Here is a 17580-nt window from a genome sequence, read left to right on the forward strand (position 1 = left end):
GAAGAAGAAGAAGAAGAAGAAGAAGAAGAAGAAGAAGAAGAAGAAGAAGAAGAAGAAGAAGAAGAAGAAGAAGAAGAAGAAGAAGAAGAAGAAGAAGAGAAGAAGAAGAAGATGATGATGATGATATCTATAATCCCAGCACACCGGGACTACAGTGAGACCCAATATCAGGATAGCAAAAACCAAAACTCACAAAGACACAGAGAAAGAAAGCAGGAAAAGGAAAGAAATAAACCAAACAGAAATTAAGGAGGAAGGGGAAAAAAAAACAATTGTTTGGGAGAGAGAAACCTTTCAAGTCTTACAGACTTAGTCGGCACTATCTGTACACAGCAATGATTTCTTAGCACATGAGGAAGTCCCAGGTCCCTCTCCAGTAGCAGCTGCAGTGGCCAGGAAGGAATTTGCCTACCTTAAACTTGTGGCCTTTCAGTGGTGAAATAAATACAAGCCGACTCCAGAAGCATGCTTCAGATAGTTCTCATAGTCAATCCCTGTGGGAGGCACACCTCTGTAATTGCTCCAGATGGCTGAGGACTTGCCCACACATCTGCACTGAGGCCTCTTTGACCCTGGTGCTGGGGCGGGAGGACACGGTTCTGCCCACAGTATGTGAACAAGAGGCGATCACAGGCTAAGCTGCATCCAGATTCCAGCCCAGGCTGCTCTACAGAGCCACTCCCAAGCACAGACTTGCCCTACCACATGGTGACTCCTGCTGCAGACCAGAGATGGAGGGTATAACAAAACGTCCTCACAGAACGTGCTGAACTTAAGAGTCAACATCCACCGGTTAGTATGCCAGTTTCCTGATATAATGAAGAATGTGGTCAGCATAGACAATCTCGAGTCATACCATAAACCAAGTTGGCATTACATAGGAATCCTGATCTTAAACCCACCAACCAGTGATCTGTGTTGCATGTAAAACTGTTTTTTTTTCCTAAGTTATAAATTCTGGCAGCTGAGATGAGCTGATGATGAAAGTAATATATATAATATATATATATATATATATATATATATATATATATATATATATATATATATATATATTTTAAAAAGTATTCTAACCCACCGTGGATATGTCCCATTCCTAATTAAAAGTCTCAACCTAGGGAGTTAGCTGTGAGATAGAGCCTCCTAATAGTATCAGAAGCTACACCCGAAAGGTCTCACTAACGTGACCGCACAAACATGAGCTGAACAAGTATAATGTCAATGAGCACACCGAACTGGACAGATTCACCAGGAGGCTTCAACTCTACAGAGAACTACAGGCAACCAACAGAATCTTGGAATGGGAGAGGCGTTCTTCTCCAGGGAAAAGCACACCAATGCAAAATGGTCAGTATGAAAACATACGTACAGGTAGCATTATATGGACTGTGCAGACTATATTTAGAAATGTGAGAGTGTGTGTGTATGTGTACACATATACATATATATGCACAGATGCATCCAATAATGATCAATGACCAAAGAGACCATGAATTGGAAGGAGAATGAGGAGGGATATATGGAAGGGAGGGAAAGCAAAAGAGAAATGTTGTAATTAAATTATAACCTCAAATTTTTTAAAAACCAGTTTTGGTCAATTTCTACTGAAAATAGACCACTTTGCATTTGATGTTCACCTGCTCACCTGTGAGTTATTTCATGTCTTACACACTGACTGACTCCTTGTGATGAGTAGACTCTGCTAGTGGCTTACTTTATTCATGCAAGGGCAGACAAGACACAGTTTCTGCGCACAGGCACAAAGAAGACACGGAAGACACAGATGTGTAAACAGTATCGTCTAACACAACACCGCATGAGCCACACGGGGCTGAGAATGACTCAGGGAACCACACAAACAGCCCGAGCCTCTATCCTACCATCTCCTCCGCCTCCACACCAAGTGCTAGGATTACAGACAGCTCACCACTGTGACAGGTTTTTTTTGCATGGGCTCGGGGAATCTACAATCTGGTCTTCATGCTTGCTTTTGGCAAGCATTTTTCTGATTGAGCCATCTCCCTGGTCCCAGTGTTATGATTGATTGATTGATTGATTGATTGATTGATTGATTGATTGAAAAGCAAAGTTTCCCAGTCAGAGCCATCGGAATGGAACTGCCTGGACAGGAACTGAGGCGAGAAGAGACCCCAGCTGCCGATGGATAGGTGTGAACTGTGTTTACTGGGTGTTGAGCAAATACGATCCTGTTCTCTGAGTGCCACGGTAAAAACCAACAAGAAGCCCTGTGCGGTGCCCCTGCACCTGGGAAAGCAGCAGCTCCTCTCCTCTGTGGTCAGGCAGATGTAGCCGGGTGTGGCTCTCACCTGCCAAGGACAAAGGTGTGTCCCAGATTGCCAGCATGTGAGAGAACAAAGTCAAGTCAACAACAGCTTGACAATCTGAAAAGAAAAAAATACCCTCTGGCTGACAGCACTATTTCTCAGACAGCATCCGTTCAAAAGGGGGTTAGAATTATGGGGGAGGGTGGGAATGACAGACATCAAGTAGCTCAAAGGAAGCCATCTAAGTGGCTGCTAAATTCTGAAGTTGATCTTTGAACTCTACTGAATCCCCAGGAGGCTACTGAAGGCAGCTTTTTTAAACTGAAAAACTAAGCAAGGTAATAAATGTGACCCACAGAGATGAGCGCTCCTCCCGCCCCCCAAAGGCTCACCCCTGAAGCTCCTTTCTCTGCACTTCGTCTCCATTAATCCCACCCACAAGCAAGAACAAGGTACTGCTAGTGGGTGATCTTGTTCTGCATTTTCCTATGAGGTCACCAGCTCGCAGTCATCAAAATAAAGCAATAATGCGCCTCCTGGAAAGCCAAGGGAGCTATGAATTGAGGACCTAGCATCGCCAAGGTCGTCAAAGCAGAATGTCCTGCAGTCACTTCACCACTAGAGGGCGTGCTGCCCATCTATACACAGGCACATACCATCTCGGTGTAAATTGAACACTAGGGCTCTTGTTTTCACATTTCTCCCTAGGATAAAAGGTCGATATTATTTTCCTGAACTGATCCCTGGCTAGATTTCAAAGGAGTGGCTGCTGTGTTGGTTCTCGGGTTCTTTGAGAATACCTTACGAGCCCTGTCAGAAAGTACAAACGTTTTGACACTGATTGCTTCGCTGCGCTTTCAGATCATGTGACTTTGGTTAGTTGTTTGTCTGGGTGGGTGAACGGATTGGTTGGTTGATTGGATCTGGATATTCCTAGTATTACTGGTAGAATCCTGACTGAGCAATGTGTGTCTAAGCAACAGGACAAACAGGTTGACTTGAGAACTGGAGAAACCATATTCTAGAAGATGGATTTCTTTTTTGCAAGACCTGTATCTGATGCTATTTCTCAGTCCCAAAGGCAATAATCCATCCACTGTTCACATGGAAATACCCAGATTCCTGAGGCATCCTCCTCCAAACCTCCTGAATTGGACAATCTTGCAAGGACTCCCACATGAGCAGTCAGGGCGGATGGAGCACTGTCTGCTTTCCCTTAGGCTTCACGCCACTCTGGGGACCATGGATGGCAAGCCTGTCATTTTATGGAATCATTACCCTGGCCACCCATGGCTCCTGTGTCACACAGGATGAACAGACCAGACTCAGGAATGCTGTAGTGTAAAACGCCACACTGGACTTTGAAGGCATATTGGTTTTTTTAAATGTAAACTACTCCATTAATAATCTCTGTATTAACTATATGTTGGAATATGTGGGATATAATAAATTAATTGAAATACATCTTTTAAAATACCTTCACCATTTCTTTCTAGCATTTCTGAATGTCCCTAGTGGAATATTTAAAATATTCATATGACTATTATAGGTGGCATTCTTTAGATTCCTGAATGGCAGGTGAAAGCAGACAAAACCTTAAGGAACTGGCACTGGTTCATCGTTAGACTAGAAGCAAGTGGTTACACCCTGCTGACCCACCCTCTGTATTTAAAAGTAGCATTCTGGTCACATAAAACTCCTTTAAGGGACTGGGGATGACTTGGCAGTTAAGAGTACCTGCCATGCAAATACAAGGACCAGCATCGGATCCCCAGAAACCCACATAATCAGGTGAGCGTGGCAGCCTGTTTGTAAATCTAGCTTCCAGAGGCAGACTCGGAATTCCGAGAACTGGCTGGCTAATAAGCCCAGCCAGATTGATAAACTCTGAATTTGACTGAGAGACCAACTCTTCCTTAATGAATAGGTAGAAGGATGATAGACGATTTATTAACCTTAGGCCTCCACACGCACATGTGTGTACATCCACACCATACACACAGATACATGTGTGCTCCCACACATACAAAACAACGAAGATGTATGCAGGCACACTGCACACAAACATAAAAAATGTGGGAGAAAGTATTTAATATCACAGATATTAAGTTTGTTTGGCTGGTCGGTTGGATGATTGGTTGCTCAGTTGGTTGCTCAGTGGGTTGGTTGGTTGGTTGGTTGGTTGGTTGGTTGGTTGGTTGATTGGTTGGTTTTATTTGAGACAGGGTCTCTGTAACTCAAGCTAGCCTTGAATTCATGGCAATCTTCCTGCCTCGGCTTCCCAAGTACCTAGTCTTCTTAAGCCATACTATATAGTAAGTGTAGTTTAGTAAAGAAGTGTCTCTGAGTAAGATCAATAAAACAAGTGACAGCTCATGCTGGCAAGGATGTAGAATAAGGGCATCCTCATTCACTGTTGGTGGGAGTGCAACTGTGTCCAGCCACAGTGTGGTAGTTCCTCGGGAAGATGAGAACTGATCTACCTCAAGATCCAGCATATACACAAAGAACTCCTCACCCTATCACAGGGACACTTGCTCAGCTGTGGTCATTGCTGCTCTATTCATAATAGCCAGAAATTGGAAACCACCCAGTTGTCCCTTGACAGACAGATAAAGAAAAGGTAGTCCATTTTCACAATAGAATATTACTCAGCCATTAAAAAAATGAAATCATAAAATTCACAGAAAAATGGACTGAACTAGAAAAAAAAAATCATCCTGAGTGAGGTGACCCAGACTCAATATGGCATGTCAAATATGCCATGTCTTTGTTTATATGTGAATATTAGCTCTCAAGTCAGTGATGACCACACAGGTTAGATTTAGAGTAAGGGACTGGGTGGCAGATAGATCTCCCTAGGAAAGGGAAATACAAGAGATAGTTATGCACGGATGGGAGATGGGGGCTGAAGCAGAGGATCAAGTGGGAATGGGGAGGGAAGAGGGTGGGGGGATGTGGGGGAGAGGTACAGCTAAAAATAGGGGCCATTCAATGGGTGGTATGGAGACCCAATTCAGGAAAAGCTTCCTAAAATCCATAAATATTTGAGGGCAATCTGGATGCAATCACCAAATGATGGGGAGACAGAGCCCCAACTGCACATTTCTTGTCACCAAATGAAGCTTCCAAACCAGGATTAGGTTACATCTGGTTGAGTTGTTGTCTAAAAGGCCCAAACAACCCACACTGTGGCCAAAACTGTAAGTCGTTCTCCACAAACTGATGCCCAGGCTCCACCTAGATGTTAGAGACAACACCTACACAAGTCACTGAGCATGAAGTACAGCTGGCTCCTGCCTAGACCTCCCACCCCCAGGTGCTAGTATCTTTGGTAGAAGAAGGGACTCCACATGCTACCAAAGGAGAAATGTAAACAGCAACCTAACCACAAACCCACTGATCTACTGTGGTGTCCTGTCTGCAAGAAATGCTAGAGCAATGGTGGCCCAAATCTTGTGGGAGTCACCAACGCATATCTGGTTTGACTTAAGGGCTACTCCACAAGACTGAACCCAACCTAAAACTGGTTGGGTGACTAAGAACCTGGAATTGGATAGCCTAGGGACCTAAGAGAAAACCAAACACTACTGTTAAAAAAAAAAAAAGGGGGGGGGTCATCAAATGACTCCTGGTGACATTCTGTTGTATTACTAGATCGGTGCCTTGTTTGCGATCATCAGCAGGGCTTCCTCCTACAGCACAGAGACCTACGACGACAGACAACAGACAACAGAGCACTCCCGCTGAAAAAGTATAAGAGCCGGAGAATGAAAAGAGCCAGAAGGCGAAGAAGACAAGACCTTCTACATCCACAGGACCGAAGCACATAGGAACTCAGAGACTGGGGCAGCAGGCACACGGCCTGGACGGCTCTGCCCCACTGGGTCACCGCGCTCAAGGACGAAGTGGATCCAAGCTCCCATCCTTAACCCAGAACAAGCCCCAATTGAGAACCACTTGCAAATGAAAACTTCGTTTTCTCCAAGGGAATCTGTCTCTTAGGAGAAACAAACTACCCTTAAGGGCAGGCTTCACGCCCATCAGCAGATGGACAACAGTCTTCAGAGCTTCCTTGTTCTCTCTCCTCTCCCCCGACCCCATTTTCTTATTTTATTTTTATTTTATTCTATTCTATTTTATTTCAACATATTTTAATCTTCTTTCTTTTTACACTACAGGTCCTTTAAGCATATATTATGGCTTCCAATTCAGTGTTTTTAAGGGATTCCCGATTGCACAACCCAGCAGATCCCTGTGTCTAATCTCTTGTTCCTTTTCTTGGGCCCCTTTCCTTGTGTTTATTTGGTTTTTTCCCTATTCCTATGTGTTAGATTTTTCTTTTATCTTATTATATGTTATTTCATTTTATATTATTCTATCATTATCCCTTAAAAGGAAGGGGGTGGATCCAGATGAGAGGAGAGCCCGGGGATGATCAACATATAGTATGTGAGGGTAAAGAAGAAATCTATTTTCAATAAAATGGGAAGGTTCCTATGAAAAGATTCATCCTGAATATCCCAAATCATTCCCATCGAGTCTCACAGTTGCTGTCAGCAACACAATTTTTGCTTTGAAATCTGCAAGTCCTTCCCTGGACTATGGCTTTGTAGCCTGAAACGCTGGCTCTTCCACAGTTCACCGAATGACCAGGCTCCCTGGAACTGTGCAAACAGCAAGACGCTTTATGACAAGGAGTGCCTGGGCCACGGACTGTCACCAAAGTGACCCTTTCTTCAATTACTCATCGAGCACACGCTGATGGCATGCCCACCACAGCTCTGTGCCTCGTGGCCTTCTCTTTGATACGCTGTGTGATGGGATAGAGGGTCCATGTACAGAAAAGGAAGGCATTTGACAACAAAGCTTTCTGGACAGTCACTAAAACCAACTGCTCTGCTCCTAGCCCCTGGGTTCTTATTAATTCATATAAAGGCAGGAGGACCACGTTGTCATCAGGACCCATTTATTGTCTCGGCTGATTTGTGAGAATCACACAGCACTACCTGTGTAAGACTCGTCAGTAGCGGACTCAACAACACAGCATGGAAGGCAGAGGGAAGATCCACTAGGTTTCTGTTCCAGTGTTTGCTCTGTGCGGTAGTGTTTGCAGCTTCCTGTTCTCTATCCCCCATGCCTGAATCAATCTTGGGAAGCAAAATGTCTTTAGGTGTTAATGGTGTATTTAGTGGTATAGCCTCCAGGTTCAGACACTCGGGGCTCTTTGGAGAGGGCATCTGAAACATTTTATTTGGAGGTTCATTATAAGAGGACAAAATTACTCACACACAGTTAGGTACACGACCTTAAAAGACTCCTACACAAGGGAGGGGTTTATAAGATACACTCGTCATTAGCTTCAGAGTAAATGAACCACCTCAACTCACACACTGTAGCTATGTGCATATGGGCATGAGAGCACAGTAAAACACCTCCACTCACACGACAGCTATATGCATATATGTATGAGATGGAGTCGTCTTGGGAGTAGTTTTATCTTTACAAAGGAGTATTACACTATAAGCACTATTCTCTGTCCTTTTAAAAACTAAGTGATAGGAAGCATTCCAAGAGAAGTATAAGTCAATTCACTTGTTATAATGACTACTATGTGGTACACACACACACACACACACACACACACACACACACACACACATTTAAACCAGTCTTGTTCATTATAAATGTACTGCCTTCTGTTTCTAATTTATGGGGTTGCTTTCTTTTCTTTCTTTCTAAAATGAAAAGGTTCTTTTGCTACTACTAAAATTCAGAGAGAGAGAGAGAGAGAGAGAAAGAGAGAGAGGAAGAGAGAAAGAATTTAAACAAGAAAGTTTAAACAATAGCCTGTAAAATTATACTAAACTTATTAACCTTAGAAGACATAGAGGTTTCTGAACTTAAAGACTTCCATATAAGAACACAGAATATGTTTTTCCTCTAAGCCATATCCTATTCACAGGAAATTTGTATCTAGTAAGGAAATTAAAGATGTAAATGGCCTTGATGTAAGAAAAATAGGCATAAATTGTAAAACATGAAACTCAGGGGACAGGAGATTCCAGAGCGGAGATCTGGTCTCCACAGAGTCTGTAAGAACGTAAAATGAAGAAGAAAAAATGGAGAGAGAAATGGAGAACTACACGAAGCAAGCTCAGCCAGAGCAGAGACGTTCAAAAAGCAGGCAGCTCGAACAGGAACAGCTGCCACAGGAGTGGGGACAGTGAAGAATCAGGCAGTGAGGTGCCAGAGGCAGCCAGAGCCTGGCAGAGTGGAGAGAGGTGGGTACGAAGTCACACTCAGCTCAGCTCCGGTCCAAGAATAGGACAAGATGGGAATGCTGTTTTAAGATTATCCAGCCAGGGTTGTGGGAGAAGCCTGAGAAAGGGGCCAACTCTCAGGTAGAAAGCATCTGTAACAGTCCAGGGCGAGGAATTCAGATCCAGGGTAAAAGAAGTGACATCAGAGAGCGAAATGAAATAATGCATCCTCTGGCACCAGCTATGGGAACACAACACTCCCAAGACTGTAAGAGGTAAACGGTGGAATTCTAATCTCTGGGCGAACGATAGGATGCCCTCCATTAGCGCAGATGAATGGATCAGAAGACCAAGTCTGCTCATGAGAGATGAACATAGAGCACATCTTACACACAAGCAAGGTATTCGAATAGACATGTTCTGTACACTAGCCCAAACTGGGAAGACTGCCTGACATGCTAGGGAGTGTACTTGAGGATTGCCCTGGAGAAGCCCAGCGGATGAGCTATGCTTAAGCAATGTTGGTCCTCACAGTCTAGAGGCTCCTCAGGCCACAGAAAACAGAACCTGCTTCTGGCCCTCTCCTCATCCCACTCCAAAATGGTTCTGAGCACTGCAGTGGAGCAGGACCCGAGTAGATAGGCATCCCTAACACTTCATCACGGAACAGGCGAGGTTCAAAACGGCGCCATGGGGAAAAGAGCAGCAAGCGTCAGAACTGAGTGCGTGCCACTCACTGTACGTCAGTGTCAGAACTGAGTGTGTGCAACTGTACATCAAAATCAAACGTGCTGTTGAAAGTATTATAAAACCTAACTTTGCCTTAAATAAAACCTCACTTTTAATGTAAAAGTTATTTAGGATTTCATTACCAAACTACACTTCAAAATCACCTATCAAAAGGTACAAAGAGACTGTCAATAAAGTTTGATAAGAGAGTAAATATATGGGTAGGTTGGCAGGTAGATGAGAGAGAGAGAGAGAGAGAGAGAGAGAGAGAGAGAGAGAGAGGTAGAGGTAGATATAGATACAGATAGATAGACAGGGCTCTTTCCTAAATTAACATTTTGATAACTCCATAATAACCAAAGCTGACCACTATTTTTTAAATGATAAATGGTTTTTATTTAACAGGCAATACTGTTAGATTATTTTTAAAAGTCAACTAACATGAAATTATATTCTACAAAAAAAAATAATTAAGTGTACAAACCTCATAATGTTCATATTCTTCCGCATCAAACGTCTCAAAGTCAAAAAACCCATGCTGTAATCCCTAAAAGGAAAACTAAATTAGTCTTTTGCACAGGACACTAGTAAAAATCTACTAATCCATTCTGGAATGTCCGATCACAAAGGGGTCCCAGCAAGCTCCATGCAAAGCTTCGGACCTTAGCTTCTTACTGCGTCCATGAATCCCTTACAACACTGACAACGAAGCTACATACTCTAGGTAATGTGAAAATGTGCCTTGCAAAAACTGCTTCTTTTCCAATGTATATTCCAGTTCTACATGCAAAAACTAGTAACGTATATAAAATGGAACATACTAGAAAAGTTAGAACCAAACCTTTTGGGAACTAGACTTAAGAGTGGATATCTTACAGTGATAAAATCATTTCTTAGAAAAGTTTGCCTTCCTTTTATCACACTGAAATATTTACCAAAGCAGCATTTTCATTAAATTCTTACAACTCTACTTTTTTTCACACTTGTTTTCTAACAGTAATTTGGAATAAAATGAAAATATACCACCGCTCTTACAATTCAGAAGGAAGAATGGATTTTTTTTTTTTTTTAACAACAGAACCATTTCAGTTTTTTCTTAGGCAGTGGCAAAATTCTTTAAGATTACCTAGCTTGCTCACATCTAATATTTTCAGGAAAATGGAAGTCTTGTTTTATATAAACCAGGAAGCTATAGACATGACAAGAGAACATAAAACCACAGGTACGTTTTAAAGTTACATGATCAAGTCATTAAAAATAGACAAAGATGCCAGTAAGCCAAGCTGCAGTGCACGGAGGTGAGTGTGCGCTGCAAAATGTGGAGCTTGGACCTTCTATACCAGAGCCACCAAGATTACCCATAAAATAGCCTCCTGAGTCCGTTCTCAAAGCTATTAAATCATATTCTCTGGGACTAGGGTCACAGAATTAACCTCTTCAAATTATTCATTTATTTGGACACAGTCTCACATAGCCTAAGCTGGCCTTGAACTGGCTGAGGATAAAGGGAGGGGAAAAGGAGGAGGATCTGTCTAAGAGGGTACCCAGAGGAGGCAGGAGGCGTATTTGGAATGAAAGTGAATAAATTAATTAATGAAAAAACCCAACTCATCTATACTTGAAGACTCCCTAACATGAGAAAAGACGATGCTTTAAAAAGCCTTTATTCATGAACAAAGTCACACCTTTCCTGTAGGCCAGGAAGGATGTCATAAATTTCTATATTGAGATGCCAGAAACCATAATAGAGATCAGAAATGATCCAGAGGGAACTGTGTGACTTTCATGAGCATTACAAAAGAAACATCCTCTATCAGATGGAAGGAGAGGCAAACTAATAATAACCAGGACAATAAATGCTCTTTCCCCCCTGGCATCTTTCCTAAATGTTTTATTAATGGCTTCTATGTTGGGTAACCGGCCCATAAACTCCTAGACTCTTATTCTCTTACATGGTCAAGCATTTGGGCAATACTGCTTGCAAAAATGGGGTTGAATGTTTCCTTAGTTTTTGAGTTTGACTTTTTTTTTTTTTTTTTTAAGTTTTTGAGAGCTTAAAATAATTTAAGGGGCTGGAGAGATGGCTCAGCAGTCAAGAGCATTTGTTGCTCTTGCAGAGAACCCAGGTTGGCTTCCAGCATGCACATTGCAGCTCACAAGCCTCTATGGCTCTCAGTCTCGGGCCTGCAATGCCCTTTTCCAACCTCTTATAGTCCCTGCATCCAAACAGTGCAAAATCCACATGTGCAGGCAAAACGCTCACACATATAAAAACACATTATTTTAAATAAAATAATATACGAATGAATTTATTAAGTCATAAACAGACACACTAAATAGATAGAATATTTACACTGATTTTTCCCAAAACATGGCAAAGCCCATTTTATGCAACATCAGAAAGCAGAACTTTGAGCTAAAACACTGCTACTGCCCCCAGCTGAACAGGTAATGTCATGCACACATCTGACTGAAAGGCACCAGTCACATGTTCACCATGTAGATGTGTCCCTCTGGGTCCTCTACAGAATTCGCAGTACACCCTGCAGAGCTTCTTGGGATGTAAATCAAACCCGTGCCAAACGTTGCTTAACCTTTCCATTAGATACATAAATAATTAAATAACTATGCTTCATTAACCAACTTTACAGTGCGTCAGTCACCCGAAGGTATTGTTCAAACACAGACCACAGGGTCCCACCCTCAGACTTTATGATTCAGTTCAGTCTGGGGCGCAGCCAGTCACTGACAACAGTGGCTTAGATAACTTCTCGCCCCCTGAGAGCTAGCTTGAAAATAAAGACAAATGACTGATGGGGCCCCGGCCACAGCAGCAGACAAAGGAAAAAAGTGGGTTCTGTACTTCCAAATATTTTCAATCTGAGGTTGGCTGGATTTGTGAAGAAAGAACCAAAAAGCGGGGGTGGGGGTTGTGGAAGGGAGAGAAAAAGGCTTACAGGCTGTGAAGATGAAGAACATATGTGAAATTTTCAAAGAATACAAAAAATAAAATTTTTAATCTTTAAAAAAAAAAAAAGGCAGGCTGGGCATGGTGGCGCACGCCTTTAATCCCAGCACTCGGGAGGCAGAGGCAGGAGGATTTCTGAGTTCGAGGCCAGCCTTGTCTACAAAGTGAGTTCCAGGACAGCCAGGACTATACAGAGAAACCCTGTCTGGGGGGGGGGGAGGCAGAAACTGAAGGCTGACTATATTTCACAAGTAAATTATCCAGGAGGTGAAAGACCCCTTCTTTACTGACTCTAGATCCTTCCAACAACAAGCTAAGGTGCTGACAACCATTCCTTGTCCCGCTGCATGGCACAAGCGTGAGACCATTACCTTTCTGATTCCTTGTAAACAGTCAAGGACGGTGAGGTTGTAAGTGCAGTTTCCAAAAGATGCATCCCTACAAGCACAAACAGACGGCATTAGAAACACGAATCCAGATCTTCAAATGACAGAACACCAAGACAGTCGGCATGCTGGCTGGATCTGACAGCAGACAGAGGAGCCTGAGCCTTTATTCAGATTTCCACCCTTCACATCATGGGCACACGCTTGAATGAGTTACTTTTCCCATCTGAACCTTGCTTTCCTTGGATGTGAAATGAAGTTAATGACAGGGGCTATCCTCCACAGGACTGGTTGGTAGGTGCCATAAAAAAATGGTGTAAGGTCTTCTGTGTAGCTCTTGGTACAGCAGAAGCACTTCAATAGTCTGCCTACTATTATTGTTGGGAGCGTGGGGACTGACACAATCTTGTTATACAATCCAAGCTGACCAGGAGTTACACTGTAGACCAGGCTGGCCTCAGACTTGTTGCAATCCTCCTGTTTCTGTTTCCCCAAGAACTGAAATCAGAGGCATGTGTGTTTCTGGACACCTGGTTCATAATTAGTCTTATTATCAGTCTATTGGGCCGTTTCATCAGGTGAAGTATCCATGACTATGTAACAATTGTGTCAGGGGAGCCACCTCCTCTCAGGCACCACTGAACCCAAGCCTGGAAAGGTATGGAGTCAGGGGACTAGGGGGTGGGACAACATCTGCAGGTCAAGAGAACCTTGTAGTTATTTTAACGCATACACGCCGTCCCTCCACTGCAAAGAAGAAACTCAGTAAAATGTAGTAAGAATCCCCAATTTACTGGGATCAATAAGCGTTCTGAATGTATTATAAAGTGCTCTCAAAAAGACTAGGGACCAAAATGAAAAATTATTTAATATTATGTATTATTATTTGTGTGTATGCCTGAGGCACATGCTGGGAATTGAATTTGGGTCTTCCCTAAGAACAATATATGTTCTTAACCACGGAGTCATCCTCTCCAACCCAAAACAAGGTTTCTAGTTAAAAATAACGCTTAAATCTACTGTCCTGAAAATTGAAGACTCCATACTGTTTTGTAGAGCAGCTCAACACGGCTCTGTTTCAGGCAACCTAAAACTCAAGTATCAAGTTCGGGTCAGCTAAGCAAGAACCGGTCGTGGAGCTTTAACAGGAGCAATGCTCCAAAGTGTCCCCAGCAGGAAACTTGACCCTGAGTGTCTCAGTCCCTTAGCTGGGCCCCACTGCTGACCAAAGAAAGAGAGCTGTCAAGCGCTGAGCCTGGCACAGTCACACGTCCTAAACAAGGTTGGCTCAAGGGCAGCATCCCAGGACGGTGCCAGGAGAACCCTGCCTTTCACACATAATCAACACAAAACCATGTGTTGTAGCACCAGCTATCCCAGGGAGCTCGAACCTTGGCTTCACGGTCCCATGGCTTCTAAGCCACGAGTTTAAAAAAAACAACAAACAACAACAACAAAATAAAAACCCACACATTTCACCACAGTACCCGATAATATAACATAGAAACAGTGACCTGCCAAAACTTATAGCAATGCCTCTTAGGCCATCACACTTCCTGTATGCTAGCCTGTGTGAAGAGGAAGGACCGACCAAACTTCAACAGGGGCTCTATTGATTTTGTCCATGTTTTTAAGTGACACCTGAACTCACACGTCCAAACGAAACAGCTCCCTTTCCAGCTACCTTGAAACCATCTGAGATCTGAGGTGAAATATTAGTTTATAGGAATACAGACGCCTTTGCACACAACTCTTTAGAGTACAAGTTCAAGTTCATCATCGTTGCAAACACCACCTCCCCACCCCCCCACACCCCAACCTCCAGTGATCTGATGTCTATAGATCCATTATGTATTAAAGTGTTGTTCAATACATAAGAATACATAGGAAAAAAATACACAAAATTAACAAAAAGGGAACTTGATTGAATTTAAAGGGAGTTAACTAAAATGCAAGAACTGAGTCTGTAATACCTTGATGTGTGCTTTTTAATTGGTGAAGGGTTGAGCAGAGTAAGTGTGCTCACCTGGCATGCATAAGCCACACCCACCCTGGGCCACACCCACCCTGGGCCACATTTGGTAAGTGCTTTAATTTTCAAGAAGGTAACTAACTACAGATAATATCTTAAGGTATAAGAGCAATGGGATAGAGGGTAACATGCCTGTGATTTCTATCACGACGGCCACACTGCTGAGGTTACCCTCGCTGAGGTCCAAGTGTTGTCCTTGACTCTGATCTCAGAAACTGGGAGGTGGATGGAAACAAAAGCAAAAGGTTTCTCTCATCCAGATTCGCCGACTCTGGATTCTCTTGGTAAATCTAGATCTCAAGCGACTGCTTCAACTGCTTCAAATTTAAAAATATAAAATAAAACTAATTTGACGGCCAGGAAAGGAGAAAGTGCTTGCCTTGAAAGTGTGAGGATATGAGCTGGATTCCTAGAATCCACCCTAGGTTGTTTGTTTGTTTGTTTGTTTGTTTGTTTTGTTAGTGTGTTTGTTTTTATTTTGCTTTACTGTTTTGTTTTGCTTAAGAGGGCAGGGGACAGGAGAGCTGGGGTCCTTGGGGTTTGCTAATCTAGCTTGCTGCCATAGCCTTCTTTGCAAGTGAGAGTCCCTGTGTCATAAATAAATAAATAAATAAATAAATAAGTGGATGGTGCCAGGCAGTGGTGGCACACGCCTTTAATCTCAGCACTTGGGTGTCAGAGTCAGACAGATCTCTATGAGTTCCAGGTCAGCCTGGTCTACAGAATGAATTTCAGGACAGCCAGGGTTAAACAGAGAAACCCTGTTTCAAAAAAAAAAAAAAAAAATCAAATCAAAACAAAACAAAACAGAACAAAACAAAACAAAAAAAGGATGTTATCTGAGGAAGGACACCCAAGGTTGTCCCCCGGCCTCCACGTGCATGCTCATACACAGCAGCATGCACACCCACACAGAAGTGCGCGCGCGCACGCGCACACACACACACACACACACACACACACACACACACAAGCCTTGGGAGCACTGTGCCGGGGGACTGAGATGCGCCAGTGCACAGAGCAGTGTGGAAACAGTATGTCCCAAACCCTGTCCCCAGTCTGGGCAAGAGAGAAAGAGCTGAGGACTTTAGCAATGCAGGATCTCAGACTCTGTAGAAACTCAGTGTGGGTTTTTTGTTTTTGTTTTTGTTTTTTGTGGGGTTTTTTTTGTTGTTGTTGTTGTTCTTGGCTACTGTCTCCACTACAGTATTGGATCTATACATTCAATGTTCATCTATGTCACCTTAGCACCTGGTACAAAAATAGATAATAAGTAAATATCTGTAATTACATGCATAGATAAAATAAATAACCTTGGCACTCATCAAGAAAATTATCTATAATATTTTAGGATTCCTTTTGTTAACTCAAGTAGGTTAATGCCCTCTTTCTCAGTAACAAGAATTAATTTCATTTTATGGTGATTTATGGTCATTGCCTTCTGACCTTTCCACCAGTGAGTGTTGACTGAGAGAGCTAAGGGTGGTGATGATGCAGGGACAGCTCTCTTCCTTCATCACATTCACTCACCAGGTGTGCTTTAGACAAACAACATAGATGTCTGAGCAGCCCAGTCACCATAACAAAACTGCTTTAACTCTTGCAGTTACAGGACCCAACCTTTGGCTTAACTCTTGGTTTGCTTCATCATTCATTTGTTCCTGCATGCATTCATTTATTATTCATATTCGTTGAACCAAATATTTCCTGAGGGAGATTAGAGGGTGTGTGGCACTTTCCTACTTAGCTCAGAGAGAAAGAGGAAATGCCCACACGACCCCTGCTACCAAGGATGACGACAGCCCGAAGTCATATCTGTCATGATCATTTGACCACATCATACATTACTCTGCAAAACTAGGGAGTACAACACTGCTCTTTTATTCAGGAGATAACATAAGGGCTAAACACAAAAGCATCTAACTCTCCTTTGCTGCTGAAGACAAAACCTTATGTCTCTAGCCTTCAATAAAGAAGCCTAACAGCCAACCATGCTGCAGAGACAGCCAAACACGAACTTAGCTCAGCCTAGTGCTTGAGCATCATCTAAACTTCATCCATCCTGGCAATCCCTTCTACAAGCAACCTCTAGCTTAACAGTCACCTGAGCAACACAGCTGCCATTGGGCGATTATCAAAGCCTAGGTTGATCTTGAGAGCATCAATACAGATTCATTAAACAGAAAAACAGATGAATGAAATCTGAAAACTGTGAACAACTGAGACTGCTTTAATTTGTTTTTTTTTCCCTTTTTTTTGTATTAAGTTTGCAGGAAAGTAAAAATGATACATACAAACACACACACACACACACACACACACTATATATATATATATATATATATATATATATATAATTCAAATTACTAAATTACTTGTTTAGATAAGTAAATGAACGGGCCTGATCTTCTCAGGCCCTATACATGTCTTATAAAGGCTCATAGGAATTGATTGCAAAATACTCAGAAATCTTGAGCGCCTAGATCACTTGTGAATAACTGCACTCACACAAGCACCAGTGAACACTCTGTCAAGCTCATCTGCCAACACATCACTTCTTGCAACCTAAGAATTTAAGAAACCACTCAGAATGACGTGATGCAACCATGTAGAGGTTGATGGGGTGAGAAGCTAAGTCGTAAGAAAGCATGTCTGCTAATGAAGTTGTTCCAAGTGAACAATGGAGACTCTACAATGTCAGGACTCCACTCAAGAATGAATGAATGAATGAATGAATGAATGAATGAATGAATGAAGCTAGTGGTGGTGCCTTTAACCCCAGAACTCAGGAGGCAGAGGCAGGTGGATCTCCATGAGTTCAAGGACAGCCTCGTCTACAAGAGTGAATTCCAGGATAGCAGGGTCACACAGAGAAACCCTGTCGGCATGGCGGGGGGCGGGGGGGAGAGAAGAATTA

The 17580-nt window shown here is 42.7% G+C and overlaps 1 protein-coding gene across 2 annotated transcripts in view; it reads right to left on the reverse strand.

Annotated features, from left to right (window-relative positions):
* Cdc14a (cell division cycle 14A) overlaps positions 1 to 17580 on the reverse strand; it is a 157964-nt gene that overhangs the window by 68576 nt on the left and 71808 nt on the right. For both annotated transcript variants that reach the window (XM_021195617.1, XM_021195616.2), the window contains exons 6-7: positions 12617 to 12683; positions 9762 to 9824 (exon numbers count right to left, since the gene is read on the reverse strand). In XM_021195617.1, the coding sequence (XP_021051276.1) occupies positions 9762 to 9824; positions 12617 to 12683 (130 nt within the window). The remainder of the gene's footprint in view (positions 1 to 9761; positions 9825 to 12616; positions 12684 to 17580) is intronic.

Source organism: Mus pahari, chromosome 4 (assembly GCF_900095145.1).
Source record: "Mus pahari chromosome 4, PAHARI_EIJ_v1.1, whole genome shotgun sequence".
Lineage (NCBI taxonomy): Eukaryota > Metazoa > Chordata > Mammalia > Rodentia > Muridae > Mus > Mus pahari.